This window comes from Osmerus mordax, chromosome 16 (assembly GCF_038355195.1).
Source record: "Osmerus mordax isolate fOsmMor3 chromosome 16, fOsmMor3.pri, whole genome shotgun sequence".
Taxonomy (NCBI): Eukaryota; Metazoa; Chordata; class Actinopteri; order Osmeriformes; family Osmeridae; genus Osmerus; species Osmerus mordax.
In genome coordinates, this window is record NC_090065.1 from 2,006,416 (window position 1) to 2,032,090 (window position 25,675).

At 51.4% G+C, this 25,675-nt stretch overlaps 3 protein-coding genes across 3 annotated transcripts; all 3 read left to right on the forward strand.

The window, feature by feature from the left end:
* The first annotated feature begins 7,406 nt into the window (after nt 1-7,406).
* On the forward strand, nt 7,407-18,489 carry LOC136959330 (transcriptional repressor p66-alpha-like). Its single transcript, XM_067253641.1, is given in 11 exon segments — nt 7,407-7,473; nt 10,716-10,854; nt 11,294-11,422; nt 11,656-11,733; nt 11,844-11,999; nt 12,289-12,510; nt 13,901-14,165; nt 14,757-15,025; nt 15,027-15,200; nt 15,351-15,615; nt 16,458-18,489. Coding segments are annotated over 11 exon segments (1,851 nt in total). The 5' UTR covers nt 7,407-7,456; the 3' UTR covers nt 16,595-18,489.
* Nucleotides 18,490-18,724: 235 nt separating this feature from the next.
* On the forward strand, nt 18,725-20,850 carry ndufa13 (NADH:ubiquinone oxidoreductase subunit A13). The gene is made up of 5 exons (XM_067254001.1): nt 18,725-18,836; nt 19,352-19,430; nt 19,651-19,722; nt 19,847-19,916; nt 20,655-20,850. Exons 1-5 carry the CDS (start codon nt 18,743-18,745, stop codon nt 20,772-20,774), a joined length of 435 nt encoding a protein of 144 aa, XP_067110102.1. The 5' UTR covers nt 18,725-18,742; the 3' UTR covers nt 20,775-20,850.
* A 196-nt stretch (nt 20,851-21,046) lies between these two features.
* On the forward strand, nt 21,047-24,907 carry LOC136959605 (yjeF N-terminal domain-containing 3-like). The gene is made up of 6 exons (XM_067254002.1): nt 21,047-21,539; nt 22,434-22,542; nt 22,831-22,941; nt 23,346-23,459; nt 23,758-23,908; nt 24,525-24,907. Exons 1-6 carry the CDS (start codon nt 21,481-21,483, stop codon nt 24,722-24,724), a joined length of 744 nt encoding a protein of 247 aa, XP_067110103.1. The 5' UTR covers nt 21,047-21,480; the 3' UTR covers nt 24,725-24,907.
* Nucleotides 24,908-25,675: the final 768 nt, after the last annotated feature.

The window sequence follows — 25,675 nt, forward strand, 5'->3', positions numbered from 1 at the left end:
TCTAGATGAATCTGATTATACTGATTCTCCTCAATAATCATCTGGCAAGATGAACCCAGCAGCAGTGAGTCAGGAGTGGGAGAACCGCCCCTCAAGGCAGGGGTCAGAGTTCAGTCTGATGACAGAACAAACTCCTCAGCCCGCCATTACAGTTAGGCTGCAGACGGACGAGTCGGACAGCAAAACATTTAGTGTCATGTGATTACTGCTGCAACCCCCCTCGACATCCCCCACCCACCTACACACACACACACACACACCTATTGATTGTGTTCACATACACACACACACCTATAGATAGTGTGCACGTACACACACACACCTATAGATGGTTGATGATTGAGTGTGCAGGTACACACACACGCCCCTATAGATGGTATGCACGTACACACACACCCCTATACATGGTATGCACGTACACACACACGCCCCTATAGATGGTGTGCACGTACACACACACACCTATAGATGGTGTGCAAGTACACACACACACTTATAGATGGTGTGCACGTACACACACACACTTATAGGTGGTGTGCACGTACACACACACACACGTATAGATGGTGTGCACGTACACACACACACTTATAGATGGTGTGCACGTGTGTGTCTCTTTCCAGTTCTCTTATTCACCCATCCAGAACACTTCCTGGTGTCTCATACCAACAGTGGGGCTAAGGGACCGAAGCCATTAGGAGGAAGTGGTGATGATGATGATTATGAAGATGATAAACATGACGATGGATTCCTCTTAATGGATATCCGCTAACAGAAAATAACGTTGCTCTCTATCGGCTGAGCTGAGACACTTCCAAGCACCAGCTTCTGTCAGGGTGCAGTGTTAACAACTGATCCGAGTCCAGCTGTCTTTGACCCAGGTCTGTTTACCACCGTGGTGCTGTACGGAGCCAATCTGACTCTGAATCAGATGTTACAGGTACGGGTCAGCCGAGACCCGGGGCCGCTGGCATGATGCAGCTTTGCCCAGTTTGCCCTTCACTGGTGGTCAGTGGTTTTCGTGAAGTGCTCTCGGTCGCCCTGGAGTGTTGAAGCGCGCATGCCCACTGCGGTGACGCCGCGGCTCCATGTGTGTGCTGAGGCGCATTATTTGGCAACCGAGGCGGCAGCGGGGAGGGCCGAAACGAGAGGGTATCCCCAGGATTTTTAAAAAGCAACGAATAATCGGAGTTAATCGTCGCCAAATTCCCCTTGGACGACCGCCGTTTACGGACCAGTGTCGAGTAAACCGAGTAAGTTGAATGGGTTGTACCTGAAGTTTTTTTATGAAGTGGATTGAGGGAAGCCTTTTATTGGGATTTGTCGTGAGCCAGCTCTTCCTCCACCTATCTATGACGATAGAGAAGCTGATGGGCTGTTGAAAAGTAACACTTCACCGCAGAGCAAAAGACATGTTTGGGCTCTGGGAGGGGGGGGGGTGCCGACGAGGTCTTATCTCGTGGCATCATTGTTGTGTCTAAGACGCGTACTTTTATTTCTCACTAATTACAGAACTCTGTTTCAATCCCCTACAATTTTGGATCGATCGATCGAATGTATTTAGCTTGCTACCGCTATCGCCATCGGTCGGCTGTCGACAAAAAAGTGTCTATCAGCGCTGTTGGGAGTTGAAATTCTTTCAGTCCAAGCTAGTGCCTAGCAACCTGGAATGCTTACAAGTACGATTACTTTATGGTTTAGACACAGGCACGTAGTAATTTTTGTTATTATTTCTTTGGGCCATCTCCCTAAGATCAAGGCAGCCTTGGCGAATAGTCCTTCCTTGATGATTGGCTCGATCGGGGTCCCAGGGGTACCTGCAATGTTTGTGTTGTTGTTGGTTGTTTTTACCTAGAGTTCAATTTTTAAAGGGGTGAGTTTGGATGGGACTGTGTTTGAGACAGGAATGGTGTGTTTGAGCACAGTATTTGTTCCTGGTTTGTTCCCGATGGCTTCGGCTGCCAGTGACGGTTCTAATGTTCCAGAGCGAGCTTGGTCTGGGTAATCTTCGTACTTCTGTGTGACAACCGTGGTCTTCCTCCTCTTAAAGCGGAACACACACACACAAACTCTTCCTCGCAGCTCGCGTACACACACGCAGGCACACACACACACACTGAGCACACAAGCAAACTGAACAGTGGAGAGCACACACACACTACTAGAGCCACCAGGGCGGCGCTCCGGTAAACGTACTAGTATTACGTTATTTTATACTGCGCTTGTGCACAGGTGAAAACATGACATTGATTGTGGTCACGGGAGAACTTTCGGTTTATTAAAATCCGCTGACTCGCTTCTGCTCGCATATCTCAAACTACGTTCAGCTTACTCACGTTGGTCTGTGCATCTATAATTGACTGTACACCATATACGCGTAGGTACAGTATATGATTAAATGCCATGCTCAATTGCAGAAACGTTGCCGGTGTCATTCGCTACCTTTTGAGAAGATTTGTTTAACATCCACTGCTGTGCAGCACAGCCCAAAGTCATGGTCATTCTCAATCAACTATGAGGCTTGAACATAGTTTTTCAGTCCTAGGCTATATAATGGTTTCAGGGTGGTCTCCCAGTTGGAGAGTTTTGCACCTATGGCTCGTGTTCGTGTTCTGGAATGAGCCACCAGTTGTTCTTCGGGACAATGGCAGTGAATGCTGTTTGCGTTGTAACCCACATTGCACATGGTAGCATTGATAAGTCACCAGGACACCTCTGAGGTCCTCTTAACTAAAGACGGAGGTTGTTTGGTGACTTATCAATGCTGCCATGTGCAATGCCAAGGCAGCTGCCAGACGAATATTTGAGGTACGGCAGTTGTTTGTAACCTGTGTACGTGTCAGTAAATGTGTCTGTGAGTGTATCTGTATGTGATCCCACAACGTTTCCAATGGCAACAAATACCCATCCAACTCATGACTACACCATGATGTTGACTCACACACAAACCGCTCCCAAGCCTCCGCCCCTCGCGTTCCAGACAGCCACCTCTCGTAAGCTTGAGCAACAAGTCTGTCCGTGCGGCTAGACGAACGTCAAGGCCTTGTGCTGCACCGAGCTGTGCCCAGGCTGGTGTTGTGTCATGGGCTCTGGCAGAGAGGGTTAGCTTTCGGCCAGATTGTGTTCAGTTGTGAGGTTCAGAGGTGAAGGTGAAGCCTGAGTCAGGCAGTTAGGACGGATGCAGCCTGCTGGAGGCAGCCTGCTGGAGGCTGTCTAGGATGAGGCAGCCTAGGACGAGGCAGCCTAGGACGAGGCAGCCTAGGACGAGGCAGCCTAGGACGAGGCAGCCTAGGACGAGGCAGCCTAGGACGAGGCAGCCTAGGACGAGGCAGCCTAGGATGAGGCAGCCTGCTGGAGAAGTGTGTGTACCATGCAGGCAAAAAAACTGTCCAAAGAAAGTTTGATTTGATTTTGAAGCTCTGCCTCTACAAGCTGAGGACGCGCTGAACTCTGCTGGTCTGGTCAGAGTCCAGGAGCTGCAGGTTGGGGGGTTCTGCCCTGCTTCTGAGCCGAGGGGGAGAGGAGAAAGAGGTAGCATAGAGATAGGGAGAGTGATGGATGAGGAGAGGTAATAGCAATTCAGGGAAGATCAGCAGCTGGAGCTCCTGACCTGCTGGGCCCCTCCCCCTCCCCCCCCTCACCCCTCGCTGTGTGTCTGTCTGACAGGCAGACTGACATGTCTGACATGACATGCACACTGTCTATCTGTCTGCTCAGACAGACAGGTGACCAGACAGACAGGTGACCAGACAGGTGACCAGACAGACAGACAGGGTGACCAGACAGACAGGTGACCAGACAGACAGGTGACCAGACAGACAGACAGACAGACAGGCAGGTGACCAGACAGACAGACAAGTGACCAGACAGACAGGCAGGTGACCAGACAGGTGACCAGACAGACAGACAGGGTGACCAGATAGACAGACAAGTGACCAGACAGACAGGCAGGTGACCAGACAGACAGACAAGTGACCAGACAGACAGGCAGGTGACCAGACAGGTGACCAGACAGACAGGCAGGTGACCAGACAGGTGACCAGACAAACAAAGCTGAGAAGGATCATTGTCAAGCTAGTAGTTTAGAAGCCTGTCCCTTGTAATTAGGTGGTCTGCTGTAGATGAACTCTTTACACAACCTGGTGTTCAGGAGGTGCTTGTGTGTTCACGTGTCTATGTTCTTGTGCCTGTGTGTTTGCCTGTGTGTATGTGCCGTTGTGTGTGTATTCTTTTGCATGGGTCTGTTGATACTGTAAGTACAGTATGGGTGCATACTTACTTGTAAGTGTGTGTGCATGTGCACGCTTCTGTCTGTGCTTGTGTGTGTGTGTGTGTGTGTGTGTATAAGAGCAGCCACCGTGATGAAACCTGACACCTCCCGGCCATGTAGGTGGTGACCTTCCTCTCCAAGGAGGATCCTAATGAGCACCCGAATGTGGACACGGTAAGCCAGATCAGCGCTGATCCTGGGTCTGTGTGTCTGTGTGGACCGCACTGTCCGAGGCCGGCGTGCTGGAGGCTAAGCTGATCCCAGGACAGCCGTTAGGGAAGGGTGCTATAGTGACAGCAGAAAGTCTCGCTGGTTTTATCAGTGATGTCTCTATCTCTGGAGGGGTCTGTCTGTGTTCCAGTACTATCAGCCTGGCCTCACGCCTCCCTCTCCCCCCCTGTCCCCTCCCTCCCTCCCCCACTCCCTCCCTCCCTCCCCCTGTCCCCTCCCTCCCTCTCCCCCCCTGTCCCCTCCCTCCCTCTCCCCCCCTGTCCCCTCCCTCCCCCTGTCCCCTCCCTCCCTCTCCCCCCCGTCCCCTCCCTCCCCCTGTCCCCTCCCTCCCCCTGTCCCCTCCCTCCCCCTGTCCCCTCTCCCCCCCTGTCCCCTCCCTCCCCCTGTCCCCTCCCTCTCCCCCCCTGTCCCCTCCCTCTCCCCCCCTGTCCCCTCCCTCTCCCTGTCCCCTCCCTCTCCCCCCCTGTCCCCCCTCTCCCCCCTGTCCCCTCCCTCCCCCTGTCCCCTCCCTCCCCCTGTCCCCCCCCTGTCCCCTCCCTCTCCCCCCCTGTCCCCTCCCTCTCCCTGTCCCCTCCCTCAATCCTCTCTCCTTGTCGCTCTCCTTCCTCTCCGCTTTCTCTCTCTCTCCCTCCGTCCTCTCTTTTCTTCCTTTCCCAGCTCCTCCCACCCCCCTCCTCTCTCCCCCCTCTTCCAGGCCCTCCCCTTTATCCCCCCCCCTCTCACCTGCCCCCCTTTCTATTTTTCATGCAAGCGTCTGTCACTGCAGAAACTAAGCTTCCGTTCCAGAAAGTAAAGGGTTAAAACCTGCTTCAGCCTTTCTCACTCACACACACACACACACACACACACACACTAGCCAACCGGTTTAAACTGGTTCTCAGGAAAAGTGCTTTGTGTGTCCCGCTGAATCCTGGGAAGGGTCATGTGTGTCTCAGTGATGTCACAGTAGCAGGGAAAAAAATAAACCCTTGAGTCAGGTTTGTTATCAGATGGTGTGTGTGGCACAAGGACTGTCGAGTGTGTGTGTAGCATGCAGTTGTCAATACTCAGCCACCGTAACTGTCAAGGGAAGCGTGTGTGTGTTGTGTTGAGCGTGTGTGTGTATGATCCAGACTGGAAGGGTTAATAAGCAGCAGAGGTTTGTAGGAGCTTCTTACAGTAGAGGCCAGGGTGAACGAGAGAGAGAGGTCTGTTTATTTTTGGAGTGTGTGATGGACCGTCCAACACAGTCTACCCTATGGTGCATAGTGGTCGTTTATCTGACTCCATTGCTGGCCTTCTGTAACGTTGAATACTAGTGTGTGTGTGTGTGTGTGTGTGTGTGTAAGGCAGACAAGGATTAAGACCAGCAAGCATCTGGGTAGCTGGCACCAAGGTGCCTGTGTGTGTGTGTGCGCACGCACGTGTGTGTGCACGTGTGTGTGTGCATTCCATCCCCCAATCTCAACTCCAGTCCCACAGCCGTCTGACAGACAGGCCCCGAGACTCCTGTGTCATCAGGCCTGCCTGTGAGAGGCGGCCATCTTTTCCTGGGATGTTGTTTAACTGTAGTGTCTGTGTGTCTGTCAGCTATCGCTGACGTGTAACTGTGTGTGTGTGTGTGGTCCTAGCTGCCTGTGCCACCCCTGAGTCAGGTCCAAGGTCGGCCCGAGGCCTGTCAGCGGCCAGGGGCAGATTGAGAAGGACCTTCTGTCCAGACTCGGTAGTGAGATGTACTCTGAACCACCATGCCTCAGAGTCACATTCACTGCTGTTCTCTCTCTCTCTATCTCTGTCTCTCCCTCAGTTTCTCTCCCTCTCCATCTGTCTCTCTCTCTCTGTCTCTGTCTCTCTCCCTCTGTCTCTTGCCCACTCTCTCCACAGGTGTTCTCTGGGTTTAGCTCCTACTGTTACCCTGACCCATACTCAGTTTTCACTTCTGTCCTCTTTCTCTCTCTCTCACTCTCTCTCCCCTCCCCACTCTCATTCTATCTCTCTATTTCTCTCCCCCCTCCCCCCTGTCTCTCTGTGGTGAAACTGACCCCTCTCTCTCTCCCTCCTCCCAGGGGCATGTCTGAGGAGGTTGTTCGTCAGACGCGCAGCCAGAAGCGGGCGCTAAAGAGGGAGGCTCTGCCCCCCTCCCCTGAAGCTCCTCCCACTGAGTCAGGCAGTAAGAAACCAAAACTAGAGGACCCGGAGACCCAGGACCAGGAGCCCACCCCGAACCTCCCCGAACCAGACCCTGACCCCTCCCAGGACGGCCCGAGGCAGACGAGCGAGGAGGCAGAGCCGGGGGAGGATCTGGACTCGGAACCGTGCAAATTGACTTTACCGGTACCGTTGACTTTACCGGCCCCACCGGTCAAGGACGAGAGGGACCACAACCACAAGCCGGTGTCCGAGGGCGGCTCCGACGGCGTCCGGGGCCGAGCGGGTCGGCCGGGGCGAGGATGGAGCCAGGGCTGGAGGGCCGGACCAGCGTCTGCCCCGAGGGGAAGGGGGCAGGGGGGGCTGCTGGCTGGTGGGGAGGTGAAGGGGGCAGGGGGGCTGCTGGCTGGCGGGGAGGTGAAGGGGGCAGGGGGGCTGCTGGCTGGTGGGGAGGTGAAGGGGGCAGGGGGGCTGCTGGCTGGTGGGGAGGTGAAGGGGGCAGGGGGGCTGCTGGCTGGCGGGGAGGTGAAGGGGGCAGGGGGGCTGCTGGCTGGTGGGGAGGTGAAGGGGGCAGGGGGGCTGCTGGCTGGCGGGGAGGTGAAGGGGGCAGGGGGGCTGCTGGCTGGCGGGGAGGTGAAGGGGGCAGGGGGGCTGCTGGCTGGCGGGGAGGTGAAGGGGGCAGGGGGGCTGCTGGCTGGCGGGGAGGTGAAGGGGGCAGGGGGGCTGCTGGCTGGTGGGGAGGTGAAGGGGGCAGGGGGGCTGCTGGCTGGTGGGGAGGTGAAGGCCACCATCAAGGTGGAGGTTCAGACTGGAGAGCATCCTGTGGACATGAGCACCACCAGAAGGTGAGGACCTGCACTCTTTTTCTGTCTCTCTCTGTCTCTCACACACTCTTTCTGTCTATATCTCTCTCCTGTCTCTCTGTCTCTCTCTCTCTCTCTCTCCTGTCTCTCTCTCTCTCTCTCTCTCTATGCCATGGCTTCTTTCATTCTCGTCAACCTCTGTAATTGAGAGGACCCCCCCCCCCCCTCCCCTTGACTCAGGTCACTGAATAGGGTGCTCACTCTGTAAGGGTTCAAGGGTGGGTGGGTGGATGGGGCGGGGGGGAGCAAGGAGGCGGTGGGAGGAGAGCGGAGGGGGGGGGGGGGTTAGGGTGGGTTTTATCCTGATAAAACAATCGCTCCTCCTAAACTTTGTTTGTGACCCTCCCTCCATTTTACCCCTCTCACCACCTGAACCCTAAAACACTCACACACAAAATGAAGCCGGTGTGTCACAAACCGGTTTCAGCTGGCCGTTGCCATGGTTTCCACTGTGGAAGGAACGGGAGGGGAGGGGAGTTGTCACGTGACAATGCCTTTTGAGGTCATGTGATTTCTTTGGGAGAGTAGTGATTAATCCACAGGAAATGATGATGGAGCTAAGCCCTGAAGACACGCACACACACTCGCGCACACACTCGCGCACACACTCGCGCACACACTCGCGCGCACACTCGCGCGCACACACTCGCGCGCACAACACTGGCACACACACTGGCACACACACTCGCACACACACTCACACTCACACACTCACACACACAGGAGAACGTCCTCTATGTCTTTCCAAGACAATTTCAAATGTTGATTCTGTGGCTCTGTTCCAAGAATAGACGTTTTAATGTTTTAATCAGGTGGATCCACACCATGATTGGGATCATCTAAAGACTTAGTGAGATTCTGTTTGGAGTATCGACTGGGACCGACTCCGGGCGACCCCGGGCCGACCCACACAGACAGGATCTGACGGGGGGGGGGGGAGGAGGGGGGGGGGGGGAGCCTACCTTCAGACATCCAGCAGACTGGTTAGGAGTCACTAATGAATGAGCTCTCCTCCCCAGTCTCCTTATCGTGTCAACACACACACACACTCAGCACATTGTGCTATCGTGTTAACACAGCCACACACTCACACTGATAACATGGTGTGTGTGTGTGTGTGTGTGTGTGTGTGTGTGTGTGTGTGTGTGTGTGTGTGTGTGTGTGTGTGTGTGTGTGTGTGTGTGTGTGTGTGTGTGTGTGTGTGTGTGTGTGTGTGTGTGTGTGTGTGTGTGTGTGTGTGTGTGTGTGTGTGTGTGTGTGTGTGTGTGTGTGTGTGTGTGTGTGTGTGTGTGTGTGTGTGTGTGCTGGGGGAGGGGCTAGGAGGTAGACATTACTGCCAACGTGAGTGATATTAAAGACTTGTGATAACTAAAACCAGATCCAAGACCTTGTGGAACCCCCTCCTCTCCTTTATACACCATCATGTTCCCACAGCACTGGAGGCTGCAGCGCATCTGCTCCCTGGTGAGGGGCACGTCACAACTATTCAGAAACGTAACCTTCCTCCTTTCAGAAGTAGATCTGGAAGGAGAGGATGTACAGGTCACTCTGCCCCAGTCTAACTGGGATGGTCTGGAGGATGGAGGGATGAACAGATCACTGTCAGTCTAACAGAGGATGGACGGATGAACAGATCACTGTCAGTCTAACAGAGGATGGAGGGATGAACAGATCCCTGTCAGTCTAACAGAGGATGGAGGGATGAACAGATCACTGTCAGTCTAACAGAGGATGGAGGAATGAACAGATCACTGTCAGTCTAACAGAGGATGGAGGGATGAACAGATCACTGTCAGTCTAACAGAGGATGGAGGGATGAACAGATCACTGTCAGTCTAACAGAGGATGGAGGGATGAACAGATCACTGTCAGTCTAACAGAGGATGGAGGGATGAACAGATCACTGTCAGTCTAACAGAGGATGGAGGGATGAACAGATCACTGTCAGTCTAACGGAGGATGGAGGGATGAACAGATCACTGTCAGTCTAACAGAGGATGGAGGGATGAACAGATCACTGTCAGTCTAACAGAGGATGGAGGGATGAACAGATCACTGTCAGTCTAACAGAGGATGGAGGGATGAACAGATCACTGTCAGTCTAACAGAGGATGGAGGGATGAACAGATCACTGTCAGTCTAACAGAGGATGGAGGGATGAACAGATCACTGTCAGTCTAACAGAGGATGGAGGGATGAACAGATCACTGTCACCCTCGCTGCCCTACCAGGACTGTTCTGTATGATACCATGGGTTCATCAGATGTTTCTATCCAAAGCAACACACATGGGGGGATTTGAACCTGCAACCTCTTGATTTGCGGTCAAGTCATCTGACCACTGAGCTATCCTATATTTATTGGACTACACTACATCACAAGGGGATAGGTTTAGTTCAGCGGTTAGAGCATTCGACTGTAGATCAAGAGGTTGCAGGTGCAAATAAGCCCCCCGTACGTTGCTTTGGATAACAGTGTCTATTAAATGAATACGTTATAGTTATGGCATTCAAGGTCTCACCTTTCCAGTCAGGTGTGTTTTCGAAGAAGGAAACAGGAAACAGGGAACAGGAAACAGGGAAGGATGTTGCTCAGAGAGACTCCTCAGATGGACACAGTGTTAAATTCTGGTGTATTTTATAATCCATTCATAATCCAGTTACGTAATGTTGGGCCTTGGTGGGGTTCTGTACTGGGATCAGTCATTAGTCCTGGTGCTTGTCTCATCCCTGCTTGTGTTGGGATTCCTGTCCTGCCTTCAGTTGTTCATTCATGCATCAAGCATGCATTCAGTTACCCATCCATCATTTACATTTAGTCATTTAGCAGACGCTTATCCAGAGCCACTTACAGTAAGTACAGGGATATTCCCCCCGAGGCAAGTAGGGTGAAGTGCCTTGCCCAAGGACACGTCATTTGACACAGCCGGGAATAGAACCAGCGACCTTCTGATTACTAGCCCGATTCTCTAACCTCTCAGCCACCTGACTCCCATTCATGTAGCAGTCCATCCACCATCACCCCTTCATTCATTTAGTGAATACATTCTTTTACTTTATCCATTCATCCAGTCATCCTTCTACCCACCCTTCCCTCCTTCTCTGTTTCTCGTTCTCTCTCTCTCTCCGTCTCTTTCTCTCCCTCTCTCATTCCCTCTGTCTCTCTCTCTCTCTCCCCCTCCCTCCTTTCCTCCTGACCTGAGCTCTCTGTTCCTCCTGTGTGCAGCAGCATCATCAAGAGAGAGAAACGTCCTCCTTCTCCCGACGACGACGATGATGTCATCATCCTGTCAGACAACGACTCCCCCAGTCCGGCCATGAACGGCCTGAGTCACCTGACGGAGCTGGACACAGACCTGCTCATGGTGTGATATACACACACACACACACACACACACACAGACACAGACAGACACACTCTCACACACACACAGACTTAGGACTCTGACTGTGAATGTCATCTTCCCCTTCTCTATCTTACATTTGTTTTTAACGTGATTTTTTCTCTTTCACTTTTACTCTTGTCTCCCTCCTCCTTTCTCTCCCCCTCTCTGTACACCTTTATTTCACTCTCTCCTCCCCTCCCTCTCTTCCTCCCTCTCTTACTCCCTCCCTCTCTCTCTCTCTCCTCCGCCTCTCCTTCCTCCTCTGCCTTTCCCCCCTGTCCCCCCTCCCCACCATCTCTTCCCCTCCTCTCCCTTTTCTCCCCTCCCTCCCTCCCTCCCTCCCTCCCTCCCTCCCTCCCTCCCTCCCTCCCTCCCTCCCTCCCTCCCTCCTCCCCCTCTCCTCCCCTCCCCCCTGCAGAAGAGCAGTCCAGAGGAGAGGGAGCACATCATCCAGCAGCTGAGGGAGGAGCTGCGGCTGGAGGAGGCCAAGCTGGTGCTGCTGAAGAAGCTGAGGCAGAGCCAGGTCCAGAAGAACGCCCTGCAGAAGGTACAGGAGCTCTCTCTCTCCTCACACACACACACACACACACACACACACACAGGTCCAGAAGAACGCCCTGCAGAAGGTACAGGAGCTCTCTCTCTCCTCACACACACACACACACACACAGGTCCAGAAGAACGCCCTGCAGAAGGTACAGGAGCTCTCTCTCTCACACACGCATCTATTCATCCCTCCCTCACTCTCTCTCTCCCACTCTCTCTCTCTCGGTCCTCCAGCCATCAGGATTATCCACTTCTGCTGTTCCTCCTCCTCTCATCCGGGGAACCATCACAGCCAACAAGGGCTCTCAGCAGGTCTGTGAACACACACACACACACATACCTACAGATACATGCAAACAGCAAACAAACAGACACACATCCTGGTAGCTGCCCCCACTTCCTGATGGAGTCGTTCTCTGCAGGTGGTGACAGGCAGGAGTGCGGGCACGGTCATCCCTCCCCCGCTGGTACGAGGGGGGCAGCAGGTGTCCTCCAAACACAGCTCCCAGGTCCTAATGCCCCCCTTGTTGCGGGGTGCACAGGTGAGCCATGGCCCCAGACCTACACCATACGTCCAGGTAAACTGCCTGGCGGGCTAAGCTCTCATTACAGTGTTCTGCGGTGCTGTTATTGTGTTGTTGTGATTATTCTTTTTCCAGTGTTGTGAAAGAAAGTCAACAGATTTCCAACACCTCACCAGTACACACTCTCTGTCTCTCCCCCTCACTTTCACCCTCTCTCTTTTCCCCTTTCTCCTCTGTCTCTCTCGTTCATCCCCCCAAACTTTCCACCCAACTGTCCCCTTCTCTTGTCCCCGACACTCTCAACCTCCCCTTCTCTCCTTCCCTCTCTGTTTGTCCCTGCCAGCCTATCTCTGTGTCTCCCCAGCAGATCCAGGCCCTTCGACAGCAGCAACAGCAGCAGCTGGCTGCATCAGGGGGCTCAGGCTCCGGGTCCGGCCCACCTCCTCTGCTCCTGGCCCCCAGGACCTCAGCAACCGGATCCCAGGCTCAGAGAGGCCTGGTCCAGTCTGGCCTGATCAGGGTGGGCAATGTTTCCAATGCCAGCCTGCTGGTCAACATATCACAGGTCAGTCGGTGGACGGTTGAAGTAGAAAAAGCTGGAGGGCAAAGGTGTGTGAGAGATGTTTTTTTGTCTGTTAAACCTTTACCTGGTGGTGGTTTGCCATTATGGGAAGCTAGCCACCGTCTTCGTGGAAACAAATGTCACCTTAACCTTAGGATTCAGGCTTTTCCATTGATTCCATGTTTATTGCTATGATTTATTTAGTAATTTTTTTGGTCATTCACTGTACCTTATCAGGAAGTTTTTGAATTTCTTACAATACATACGTCGTAGGCTCGCATTGTTAAGGTTTTATTTTAAGGGGGTTGCAACCATGGTCACTTCAAAGTTGTCAGCTCATTACCGCCTGCCAACCATGAGAAACTATCTTCCATCAAAGTAATTTGCGTGAAACTGAGAATGGCACAAAGAAAACTTGAGACGGCAAAAGGTCAACCTGTATTTAAGTTCATTGAACTTTTTTTCTGTATTCTGTAGGATAACACCTAATGAGTCTTTAATTTGCTCGCGCTAAAGAGGGGAATTATTCAATCAACTGTAGCGTTAGTGTCTGTAGCTAGCTCTCGCTAGCCTAAAGTTTTTAGCTTGCGAGCCTACCAACTAACCACTTCTCCACTAACTAGTTTCTTTGTTAGAACTACAGTAGTTACACAGAGCATTAAGTTACATATTATAATGGATTCAGATCATTTCCGTATAGTTGCAGAAAAGTAAAGACTAGCATTCTCTGGATCCAGTAAACTTCTGCCATTGTGACGGGGAAACGTTCAGAGCAGTCAAGTCTGTTTTTAGTCAACGAGACAAGCCACCGAAAGGACTTTAAGTCGACTTGCAAATGTGATGCAAAATCACACGCATTGTATATCCTTGCCTTACATTAACCCCAAGCCCACAGCGATGGAGGGCAGTTCATTTACTGTGGAGAATGGAATTTGCATTTAAAGTGGTCGATGTTCGTTAACATGCCTCTCTCTTTTTCTACCTCCCATTCCCTTCCACAATTTCTCCTTCTCTAAATTTCTTTTGCATCTCATTCTCTCCGCCCACTGTGTCTTTCACCTTCTTTTGTTTTCCCTCCCTCCCTCCCTATGTCAATGTCTCATTCTCCTCCATCTATCTCAATCCCTGTTTCTGTCTGTCTCTCCATCCCACCATCTCTCATTCTCCGGTCTCTCCATCCCTCCATCTCTCTCTCCCCCCTCTCCATGTCTCCATCCCTCCATCTCTCTCCATCCCTCCATCTCTCTCTCCATCCCTCCATCTCTCTTCCCCCTCTCCATCTCTCCCTCCCTTCATCTCTCTCCATCTCTCTCTCCATCCCTCCCTTCATTTCTCTCTCCATCCCTCCATCTCTTTCCATCTCTCTCTCCATCCCTCTTCTCTCCTCCACCAGGCCTCAGCCACCAACCTCAAGGGTTCGTCCCTGGTGTCCCAGGCGGGCGGGGGCGTGTCCGTGGTCAGTGAGTCCCCGGCCAGCCGGCAGGCGGCGGCTAAGCTGGCCCTGCGGAAGCAGCTGGAAAAGACCCTGCTGGAGATCCCCCCGCCCAAGCCCCCCGCCCCCGAGTTCAGCTTCCACCCCTCGGCCGCCAACAACGAGTTCATCTACCTGGTGGGGCTGGAGGACGTGGTGCAGAACCTGCTGGACACCTTCAGCAGAGGTATGGAGGAGGGGAGGTGGGGGGGAGGAGAGGAGGAGGGGGGGAGGAGAGGTAGAGTAGAGGAGGAGGAGGGGGGGAGAGAGGTAGAGGAGGAGGGGGGGAGGAGAGGTAGAGGAGGAGGGGGGGAAGAGGTAGAGTAGAGGAGAGGTACAGGAGGAGGTGAGGTAGAAGAGGAAGAGGAGGGAAGGGGAGAAAGGTAAAGTAGAACACATAGTAGTACTTTAGTGATCCCCCTGGGAGAAATGACACTGTTATAGCCATATCAAGAGACTCAATTCAAGTACTGGCCAATATATCTTAGGTCTGGAGATTCCTATGGATGATCGTTAAATCTCCAGGTGTATGGGCTGAAGGTCTTTATACACTTGAGGTAAGCGTCAGACATAGTGATAGATGTAGTCAGCATACAGGGATCCAGCCTGTTCAGACACACCGTCTCCACTTTCTATCTCCACAACGGATGTGAAGCGGATGCTGTTACAACAGCTTCATTCCCGAGTGGCTGTAATCCACATCTGATGTCCTCCTTCCCTCTCTCTCTCTCCCCCCCCCCCCCCCCCTCCCTCCCTCCCTTTCTCTCCCTCGCCCCAGCTAAGAACCCAGGAGTCCCCTTCCCCAGAACCGCGCCCCGTGAGCCCTACACCTGCTCCCAGTGCAGCACAGACTTCACCTGTCGCTGGAGGCAGGACAAGGCCAAGGGCGGCACCATCCTCTGCGAGGACTGCATGACGTCCAATCAGAAGAAGGCCCTAAAGGCCGAGCACACCAATCGTCTGAAGGCTGCGTTCGTCAAGGCTCTGCAGCAGGAGCAGGAGATCGAGCAGCGTTTGCTCCAGCAGGCCTCCTCCCCCGTCAGTCACCCCCCCCCCCTCCTCCTCCTCCTCCTCCTCCCCCTCCTCTCTGAAGGTGGAGCAGATGGTGTCCCAGCAGCTGAAGCAGGCCCAGGCCAGGGCCACCTCCCTGCAGCAGCAGCACCAGCACAGCAGGGGGCAGCACAGCATCGCCCGCCACCACCACTCCTCCAGCATCAAGCAGGTGAGCCGGGCTGGGTGTTCCTGTGGCGCTGGGTGGCGGAGCGGTGGATGCAGACGCGGAGCGTCGATGGACGTGTTGATAGGAGAGTTTTTTCAAGCCCTCTAATCCCCCCTGCCCTCTCCACCCCCCCCCCCACCCCCCCCCCTGCAGAGCCCCCAGGGCCAGCTGTCGCGAGGCAGCGTCTCGTCGTCGGGGGGTGTGAGGGGCGTCCCCCACTCCTTCTCCTCCTCCTCTCAGCTGCAGAGCGCCGTGGCGGCCGCCGCCTTGGTCAACCGGCCAGGTAAGCACGCCCCCCGCCACTCTGCCCACAGTTCAAAGGTCGCCGGGACGGGCGGCGCCGGAGGCGGCCTCAGAGGAGCGGGCGGAGGCAGTGCCTCGGCCGCTGCATGGAGGAAACAGAGCAACAGCAGCACAGGTAGACTCACGCCTCCACCTCCTCCACCACCTCCTCCACCTCCTCCTCCACCTCCTCCAGATCTACAGCAGCCCTCAGCGGTTCCACTGTCCTCCCTGACTAAACACTAGACCTGGACCCCGTCCTAAAACAACCCAGCCCCGCCCGCCGCCCCAGGGAAGCCAGAGTTCTAGAACAGTCCGCAGGGGTGTCTCGTTTCCGTGGAAACAACGATAAGGCCTGGGAGGAGAGAGTAGTGGTCGTTCTCTCTCCTGTCTCCTCAGGCTCTGTCACAGTCCCAACTTAACCCCACAAGCCCAGGGTCTCCCACAGGGGGGGGCTGTGCTACCCCTGGGGGTGGGGGGGGAGGGCAGATAGGGGCGGGGGGGGTGGCTTCTTCCACACCCTTTTACAGACAAGAGAAAGAGAGACGATAGCTTTATTGATCCCAGCTAGTCGTGGAAGCGCCCATCTGTCCGTTAGAGGCAGAGGGGAGGTGGCCACAGGTTGTTTTTGGACACGGACCCCAACTCCTTTCTTTCTTTCCTTCACTCTTTCCGTCCGTCTCTTTCTCTCTCTCCCTCACTGTCTCTCACTCTCTTTCGCTCTCTCTCCCTCTCTGTCTTTTTCTCTCTTTTTCCCTTTTGTTTTCTCGCTCTCTTTCCATCCTTCCCTCTGTCTCTCTCCCTCCTCCTCCTCCTCCGGCTACCTGCTCTGCTTGGTGGTCTGGTTTCCTCCTGGGTGGCTTCTCTGTACCGTCTAGAGCAGCATCAGAGCTGTGTGTGTGTGTGTGTGTCTAGGTGTGTCCCTCTGACTGACCTCTCCCCCACCCCCCTCTCTCTCTGGCTGGTGTCTGTCTGCAGGGGTGACGATGGCCTACGTCAACCCCAGCCTGTCTGGACACAAGACCTCGTCCACCGTAGACGCTCGGCAGAGAGAGTACCTCCTGGACATGATCCCCTCCCGCTCCATCTCCCAGACAGCCCACACATGGAAATAAGAACAATAACCAACTCCCCGGCTCCACTCTCTCCTCACGTTCCTCATCAAACACCCTTTATACCTGTAGACTCTTTCCTCGACTCGTAACAGTGCAAGGGGAACCCCCTGGTGGACACTTCTGGAAATGCAATCTCTTCAATTTCCAAGAGAAGAACTTTCCCTTTTCTTCCTTTTTTTTCATTTTTTTGGGGAGGGGGGGTATTGTTTGTTTAAGTCTTTTAAATTTATTTTGAGGATCACTGATTTTTGATCATCGTGCAGAAACTGTTTGATTTCACTGGGGTAAAGGACAAAAACTAACAAAAAGAAGAAAAATAATACAGTAATGTAAGGGCTTCCTTCAGGATTATGAGTCAGCCATGATGGCTGTGATGTAGCTGATGCCGAGAACGTTGGTGACTTCAGAACTCATGGTGACATTCTCTTGGTTCCTCACCACGGAAACCACGGAACCACTCTGCGCTGTTCCTGTGCCCTCTGTCCTCGCAGACCCAGCCAAAGGATCGCAGAAATTCGGATGGGGTTTTGGTTGTGATATAAATGACTTATCGACATGAACATATGGCTTCATATTCCCAAAAAAAACAAAAATTTACAAAAAAATTATAATCTGGTTTTATCATCTTTTGTTTTGGTTCTTGTTGTTCATGAAGAGATGAGCAGTGATGTTTTTCATTGCATCAAACCAGATGTTGCTGACTTGGAATATGTTTGTATTTAAAGTAAGTTATTGGGTTATTTTGACATTGTCGATTTATATTGTAGTCTACACAAATGAACAGTTAATGCCAACCTCTTACCGGCCCCCATCTTGTCTTTGCTGATCATAGCTACTCAGTTTGACAGAGCATGTCTTCACCTCTATACACTTCCCACTCTAACCCAGAGCAAGCAGACAAGATTCATCTTCGTTTTCATTCAGACTTTATTCGTTTTCTGTATCTCTGTTCTGGCGTGTCTCCAGGTCCACTGAGGAGGAACAGAGCAGGGGGGGGGGGGGGGTTACGTGTTGAAAACTTTGGACTACTTCTTTAATTTGACTGGTGACAGCGGAATCTAGGGATGTTGTTTGGACGTTTTCGAATGACGATTCTTTGTTGTCCAGTTCCCGGAGACTTCTGTACATTTAATTTCTGTTTCCTGTTAGCAAAGGAGTCACTGAAGATTATTTCAGGTTGTAACTAATAAATCATCACACATGTTTTTTTTTTCCCTTCTGTACTAATTGAATATTGTCGTTATTTCATTTGTATTTACGTTCTGTAAATTGTTTATTATTTTAGAGATACACTTCAGAATTATGTGGTTTTGATCCCAATTGCGAGTTGACGTTGTTTTAATAAGTTTGTTAGTTTCTCCGTACGCAAGTCTGGAATTGGCTGCAAGGAACCGCAAAGGACAAATGTATTCATAGGATTATTTTCTGCAACAAAAACAACAAAAAAACTTCCTTTTCTGGTCTGGTCTGCTTTGAACATCTGTAATTACCATATGCTGTACATGGTTTTTATTTTCTATTTATGTCTTGCATTGTTTGTAAAAATGTGCATTGTGAGTCCTTCATGCAATTGCTGATAAGAGGACAAAACCATAACTTTAATCACAAGCTTTAATTTCACACACCGGAATCACAGATCTCCAGTCAGAAGGCTCAAACCCACCTTGGTTCCATGACCACCTGGAGAGTTGAAGAGAGATGTTGTTGCTTGTTCAAGGCAGCCATCTTTGACTGAACAAACCAACACCACCCTTTTTGAGATTACATCATGTTCCTCGTTAATATGTACCATAGCCTCCACACAGTAATAAAACTGTACGTTCAAGTTTATTTGGTTTACTTTGACCCAGTCACCCTTTAAGAAATAATAAAATTATAAGTAATTTTAACCCTTTGACTTGCAGTGAATGTGTTTTATTATAGACAACATTATTTAAGTTAGACCACATTATTTAAGGTGAGGACCATATTTTATCTATTTTACATGATTCGAAGTCCACATTTATTTTGTAGTTGACCCACTACACGTATTACGTTTACTTCTTCCGTCGATAGAGGGCGATAGAGGCCGCTCGTCTTGGGAGTCACACAAGAAGAAGTGATAAAGCTAGTGACGTCACGCTGCTCTGTTGTGGAGAAGGGTGGAAGATGGCGGCGTCCAAGGTGAAGCAGGACATGCCTCCTCCGGGAGGTTATGGCCCCATCGATTATAAGCGAAATCTTCCGAAAAGGGGCCTTTCGGGTTGGTATTCTGTAAACATATTTAGTCAACTGAAAATATCTGAAGCCGTTCACAAACGAGATGAGACGAAATCGTCCAAAAGACTGCAACACAGTCGCAGGCTAGCTAGCTAGTCTCACTTAATGTTACTAAACAATCCCTTGCAATCAGAAGTCAGCGAAAGGTTGCACGTTTAAGACAAATTCCAGTGATAGAAATATGTGTTAAGTGTGTACCGGTTGATAAAATATGAAAGCAGTGTTGTGTGTGTGTCACTACGTGTCAATTAAGTTTGTGACACTAGCTAGGTGACTAGACAATCTAACACAACGACTCGCTAACCGGTATAATAATAGAACACCTCTTATCTAAATCGTATTCTGTTACTCCCATTGTGTGTGACTAGTATTTATTCCACTACAGACTGTAACGACACAAGCACAACACAAATATCAGACCAAAATTGAACGAATCTGAACTAATACATTGTGTCAATCGTTATATTATATCTTGATATGTTCGTTTCCATCCATCAGGCTATAGTATGTTCGCTATCGGAATTGGAGTTACGATTTTTGGCTACTGGCGGCTTTTCAAATGGAACAGAGAGAGAAGGTAATACTGTCTTAAAATTTAAAAAGCTCGACCTTTTCTGTAAATATGATATTATGTTTATACAGTAATTGGTTGGCTCAGTGGTATATCATATGACTGCAGCGCAAGAGATCGCAGGTTCCCGTAACATTGCTTTGGATAAAAGCGTCTGCTAAATGGATACTTTATTATTATAATAAAATCTGATTGACCGGTTCTGGGTTATGCATCCTGTTCTCAGGCGGTTGCAGATTGAGGAGCTTGAAGCCAGGATAGCCCTTATGCCTCTTCTTCAGGCCGAGCAGGACAGACGGTAAGAATTATTTCTCTCTCCCGCTCTCTCTCTCTTTTTCTCTCCACATGCAGAGTAAGAGTTTAATTTTCTTTTATCTTCTACTTTGTTTTGGACTCACTCCCTGCCCCTGCTCTCTCTCCAGAACTCTCCGGATGCTGAGGGAGAATCTGCAGGAGGAAGCCACTGTCATGAAGGATGTACCTGGCTGGAAGGTAAACAGATGGAGACTCACTACTGCTCTCTCCCTACCTCCGCTCTCTCCCTACCTCCGCTCTCTCCCTACCTCCACTCTCTCCCTGTCTCCCCTCTCTCCCTACCTCCGCTCTCTCCCTGTCTCCGCTCTCTCCCTGTCTCCGCTCTCTCCCTGTCTCCGCTCTCTCCCTGTCTCCGCTCTCTCCCTGTCTCCCCTCTCTCCCTACCTCCGCTCTCTCCCTACCTCCGCTCTCTCCCTGTCTCCGCTCTCTCCCTGTCTCCGCTCTCTCCCTGTCTCCGCTCTCTCCCTGTCTCCCCTCTCTCCCTACCTCCGCTCTCTCCCTGTCTCCCCTCTTTCCCTCTCTCCCTGTCTCCCCTCTCTCCCTGTCTCCCCTCTCTCCCTGTCTCCCCTCTTTCCCTCTCTCCCTGTCTCTCCTCTCTCCCTGTCTCCCCTCTTTCCCTCTCCCTGTCTCCCCTCTTTCCCTGTCTCCCCTCTTTCCCTCTCCCTGTCTCCCCTCTCTCCCTGTCTCCCCTCTCTCCCTGTCTCCCCTCTCTCCCTGTCTCCCCTCTCTCGCTGTCTCCCCTCTCTCCCTGTCTCCCCTCTCTCCCTGTCTCCCCTCTCCCTACCTACCACCCCCCACACACTCCACTCCTTACCTCCTCTACCTCTCCTCTCTATGCTCCACCCCATGATGCTCCCAAATAGTTTAGCTTTGCCGTGTGTGTGTTACTGATCTGCGTCCTGTGCTCTCCCCCAGGTGGGTGAGACCGTGTACCACACAGAGCGCTGGGTGCCCCCCCTCACAGAGGAGCTGTTTAACCTTCGACCCCGGGAAGAGCTTCTGCATAAGCGTTTCGGCTTCCTGTGGTACGTGTAGCCACGGTAACGGGCCCCGTGATGCACTCCGCCCAGCTGTAAATGATCTCTATTAAAGTTTGTTTTGTGTACCTCCACCGTCGTCCCGGCCTCCTTTCTGTGGGTTTCGATGTTGAACTGAGTCTTTGGTTAAGTTTGTCTGTGTTAAACGTGTGATTGAGCACGTTATATGATGTGGTCAGATTAAAAAAGAAAAAATTCAGATCAGCAATAAAGTGCAAATCAAATATTTTATTCATATAGACCTTTTTTTTGCAAGTAATGTCACGGGGATTCACGTAGAACTGCAACTAAACCAACCTGAACCCTTCGCTAGTCCGTCACTCCAGTGCACAGGCTGTTCAGCGTGTTGCCATCTTGACAGCCCCAGGGTGGTTCTCTCCTGTTGAGCTTAGCTGGTTGGCTGTTCGACAGCCAATCAGCCCATGTCTCCCCTCTCAACGCGAGGGCGGGTCAGACAGGAGAGCCAGTCTTGGACACAGACCCCAGAGACAGACACAGCAGACTCTGTAGCATGCGGGGGAAGAACAAAACCTTGTCTGTGAGATCAGAGCTGTCGTGAAGTTCGCATCGGCAAAAGTTGGCATCCAGAGAAGTTATTTCGTGAAGTTCTCATCCAGCAAAGCTAGTTAGAAGTTACCATCCCTTTAAGCTGTCATCCCGTGAAGTTACCATCCCGTGAAGTGCGCCCAGTCCTCAGCAGAGCCATGAGTCGGAGTTCTTCAGACGTGGAGGAAACTGTCAAGGAGCCTCTTCGCTACCTCAGGTAAAACACCGCCACACGCACCCTCCGTACCTGACAGGTGAGTGTGTTTGCATGGCTCAGTGGTAGAGTATTTACCTGTAGATCTAGAGGTCCTGCATGTGTTGGTGCAACACTCCACACTCAGACAAGTCTCCTAGTTCCTGTGAAAGTGCTTATTTCACGTCTCCCAAAACTGAGCAGTCATTGTGACAGATAAGCCAGTGGGTTTGGAGAGATAGAATTCAGTCTAATATGTGTTGTTCTTAAATCATGTCTTTTTGTACGATATGTTTATGTTCCGTATCGTAGTGGGCATGCGGTGAGTCCCTCTGTCTGTGTGACATTTGGGAGCAGCATCTGTCCGTGGTGAGGGTCCCATAGCTTGCTCCCCAGGGGGTTCAGCTGAAATAGGACGGTTCATTGATTACCCCGTCTTCAAATAACATTGATCCCATCTCTTAAAGAAAATCACTTTGTTCGATTTCCATCATCTGAACCCGATGACCAATTATGCATGTTTACAGATGGGTCCCTTACAGATTACACTGTGTTGAAGGTACAATCGATACACGGTTGAAAAGAAAGTGCCTGGAATGTTCTCCAGTCCTCCATGGGGTCCACCTCCTGGGTCCCCTGCCCAGCACCAGCTGCTACACTGGGGCCTGGAGTCAGGGGAGGTCCCCTCGATAGCCCTGGAGGTCAGGGAGCTGGCTCAGCAGCTCTCATCCATAATGGAGGAGCTGCTGATTGGCTGAGCTGTCTTGTTGAAAGTTCAAATCCTCACTTCCTGGTTGCCAGCAGGGGAGGGTATTGATTGGGCAGCTGAATAAGCATGACCCCCACTGAGTTTGCATCTTGAGGATACTGAGAGGGTTGTTCTCTATGCCCCGCCCACCAACTTCTACACCCTATCAGTAAGGAGGAGGCTGTCGCCATGGAAGCGGAGTTGTTAGGAGAGTATCGCTATGGGCAACAGCAGCTGATGGAGATCTGGGGCCACGCCTGTGCCATCGCCATCACTAAGGTAACCCTTCCTCTCTGTGTCCCATACAGTCATCTATACCATTTATTTCTCCTTCACTTCCTCTCTCTCCCTCTATCTCTCCACCTCTCTCTCCCTCTCTCTTTCCTCCTTTCTCTCCCTCAATCTTCTCCCTCTCCACCCACCCTCTCTCTGTCAGTCCCTTTTCCTTTCCTTCTCTCTTTCTCCTCATTTCTCTTCCCCATCTTCTCTGTCCCTCTCTCTTCCCCTCTCTCCTGTGTTTTGGGTGTACCACCCCTCCCCTTAGCCCTTTATCCTCCCCACCTACAGGCCTTCCCACTGGGCTCGCTGGAGAAGCGACAGGCCACCGTGCTGGTGATCTGTGGTCCGGGCCAGAACGGCTGCATCGGCATGGCCTGCGCCCGACACCTGCGCATGTTTGTAAGTAACCAGCCGGTGTGTTTAAGACGTAGAGAAATGTTGGGTTCCTGTTGTTGTCATGAAGCAGTTCCGCTCCAGAATTCCGCTCCAGAATTCCGCTCCAGAATTCCGCTCCAGAATTCCGCTCCAGAATTCCGCTCCAGAATTCCGCTCCAGAATTCCGCTCCAGAATTCCGCTCCAGAATCCTGCTCCTGTTCGATCTTGTGTTCTCTCACCTCTCATTCTCCACTTCTTGATGTTTCTGTCGTTACCCTGCCTTCATCCTCACCCCCCCTCCCCATCCTTCACTCCACTCTCACCCTCCCCCCCAATCACTCCACCTGCACCCCCCCCCCCATCTTCATGCCCCCACCCCCCTCTCTCCACCCTAACCCTATCTCCTCCCCCTTCGCCCTCCTCCCAGGACTACATCCCCACTGTCTACTCTCCCAAGCGCTCCACCATGGCCCTGCACCAGGACTTCAGGGTGCAGTGTGAGCGGACCGACATCGCCTTCCTCTCCTTCCTCCCTAACGAGGTGAGCTCCAGGGGGCTCCCCAGGGTGACCCAGCAGGGGTCCAGACACACGTCCAGCTCCCCAGGGTGACCCAGCAGGGGTCCAGATACACGTCCAGCTCCCCAGGATGACCCAGCAGGGGTCCAGACACACGTCCAGCTTCCCCAGGGTGACCCAGCAGGGATCCACACACGTCCAGCTCCCTAGGGTGACCAAGCAGGGGTCCAGACAGGGGGACCAGGAACTGCTGTTAGATCTACTGCTAACTTCCTGTCAGAGCTGCAGTACTGTTCCTCGTGTTACCCTTGTCTCTCTGCAGGTGCAGCTCATCAACAACGCCTACAACCTGGTGGTGGACGCCATCTTGGGGCTGGAGAAGGAGCCGTCCTCGGAGGCGGAGCCGTACGGCAGCATACTGTCCTCCCTCCGACATGTCAGCATCCCCATCGTCAGCGTGGACGTCCCCTCCGGTACCGGCAACCGGGTGTTGCTCTTGCCGCTTCCTATTCACTTGTTTTGTATCGCTGTGCGGCGTTCTGTGCTGTGCTGGTGTGTGCTTAGTGAAACGCAGATGGGAAAAAGTACACACATCCTTCACTCTGGTTAGGGTTGACACCTGTTCTCTTTTTTGAACGAATTGTCCCGGTTTTTGTGAAAATGTATTTCTCAATTTGAATTTCATTGTTTTAAATATAACGTAATTTGTAAATCCCTTCGACCGCTCTTCTATTTACTTCCGACTATGTTCAAACATCCAATTGTGTCTGTAAACGGGTTAAACACAGCTTAGATTGGCCATGTGTAGCCTACTTTTATTTGCCATGTAGCAAAAATACGAAAGCTTTGTTACTTCCCAGCTCTGGTGACACGTGTTTGTGTGTTGTTCATCACCTTGTGATAGCATGTTTCCGTGTGCTGTGACTGAGTGTGATTTATGACGTTTGTGTTTTGTGATGGTGTATTTACTGTGACATCGTTCTAACATGCGTCTTCCTGATCCGTGATGCCCAAGCCTTGTGATGTTTCTTTCTGATGTGTTACAACCCTAACTTACATCCAGGTGCCGTGTTTGGTTTCTCGTTTCAGGCTGGGAGGAGGAAGAGGTGAACACTGATCGTTTCAACCCCACCGTTCTCATCTCTCTGATGGCACCAAAGAAATGCGCAGCTAGTTTCAGCGGGACTCATTATCTGGTGGGACGACTTCTTCCCTACGACATCCAGAGGAAGTACGACCTCAACCCCCAAGAATACGCCGGCACCGACTGTCTGATTGAACTGGAGTAGGACAAGTCGACACAGCCTTTAAGCTGTGGTTGCTTCATGAGTTCTGTTTGACGAGTATATCCGTAATAAACTGGTTAATTCAGTAATATTTCCATAGTTTAGAAAATGTTTCAACAAGCAGTTTAAACCGGACTAATCAAAAGCCCAGAAATGTCGATTGTTTAAATACCCAAATAAAATTAAAATAGCTACATGTATTTCAATGTCTTTATTTCGCATAAGCAAACATTTAAGACAATATTTACATTAGACAAGCTTTTTGGTTCAAAACAAAAATACATTATCGTTTCCCTGGCATCATGCCAAGTCACCCATTTTGTAATTTCCCTCATGTCATACTACAAACGACCACAGGGGGGCAGAACCAAACATCTGCCTGGGCATTTTGTATGGACCTCCATGTTAAAATCTCACGCCGTTACATGGTCAACAAAGGACACAAGCTTCACAGCAACACCAGAAGAAACTAGTTTCAAACATGAAACTGGCAGAATTACAGTTCCAAAAATGATGAGCAATTAGTTGAAGAAATATAATTTTCTAAAGATTTGCTTAGTGTCACTACTATGAAATTACTTTGTCAGCAGTGCACAATTTGTGAATGCCCTTTGAAAGAAAAACAAATTCCTGAGTTAAAGGGAAATAGTCTGAGTAATACTGACACTGGCAAAATAGTCACCCACACATTGGGAGACAGCTGTTCCAGGCTACATGCTAGCCTGTATAGGTAGCTGCTTGCTTGTCAAAAGTCCCATTCATACAAGCTGTATAGTATAGCAATCGAAATTCGCACTAATGCTACAAATCGAAATTCAAGTGAAAATCACCTAGTTGTTATCTAAGAGATTATGTTTGCTAAATACTGAATATTTACCATCCATAAATATGTGCCAAATATCTGTCTGATTTCATGCTCTTAACTCACTCATTGATGGTGTGGTGCACAAGTGT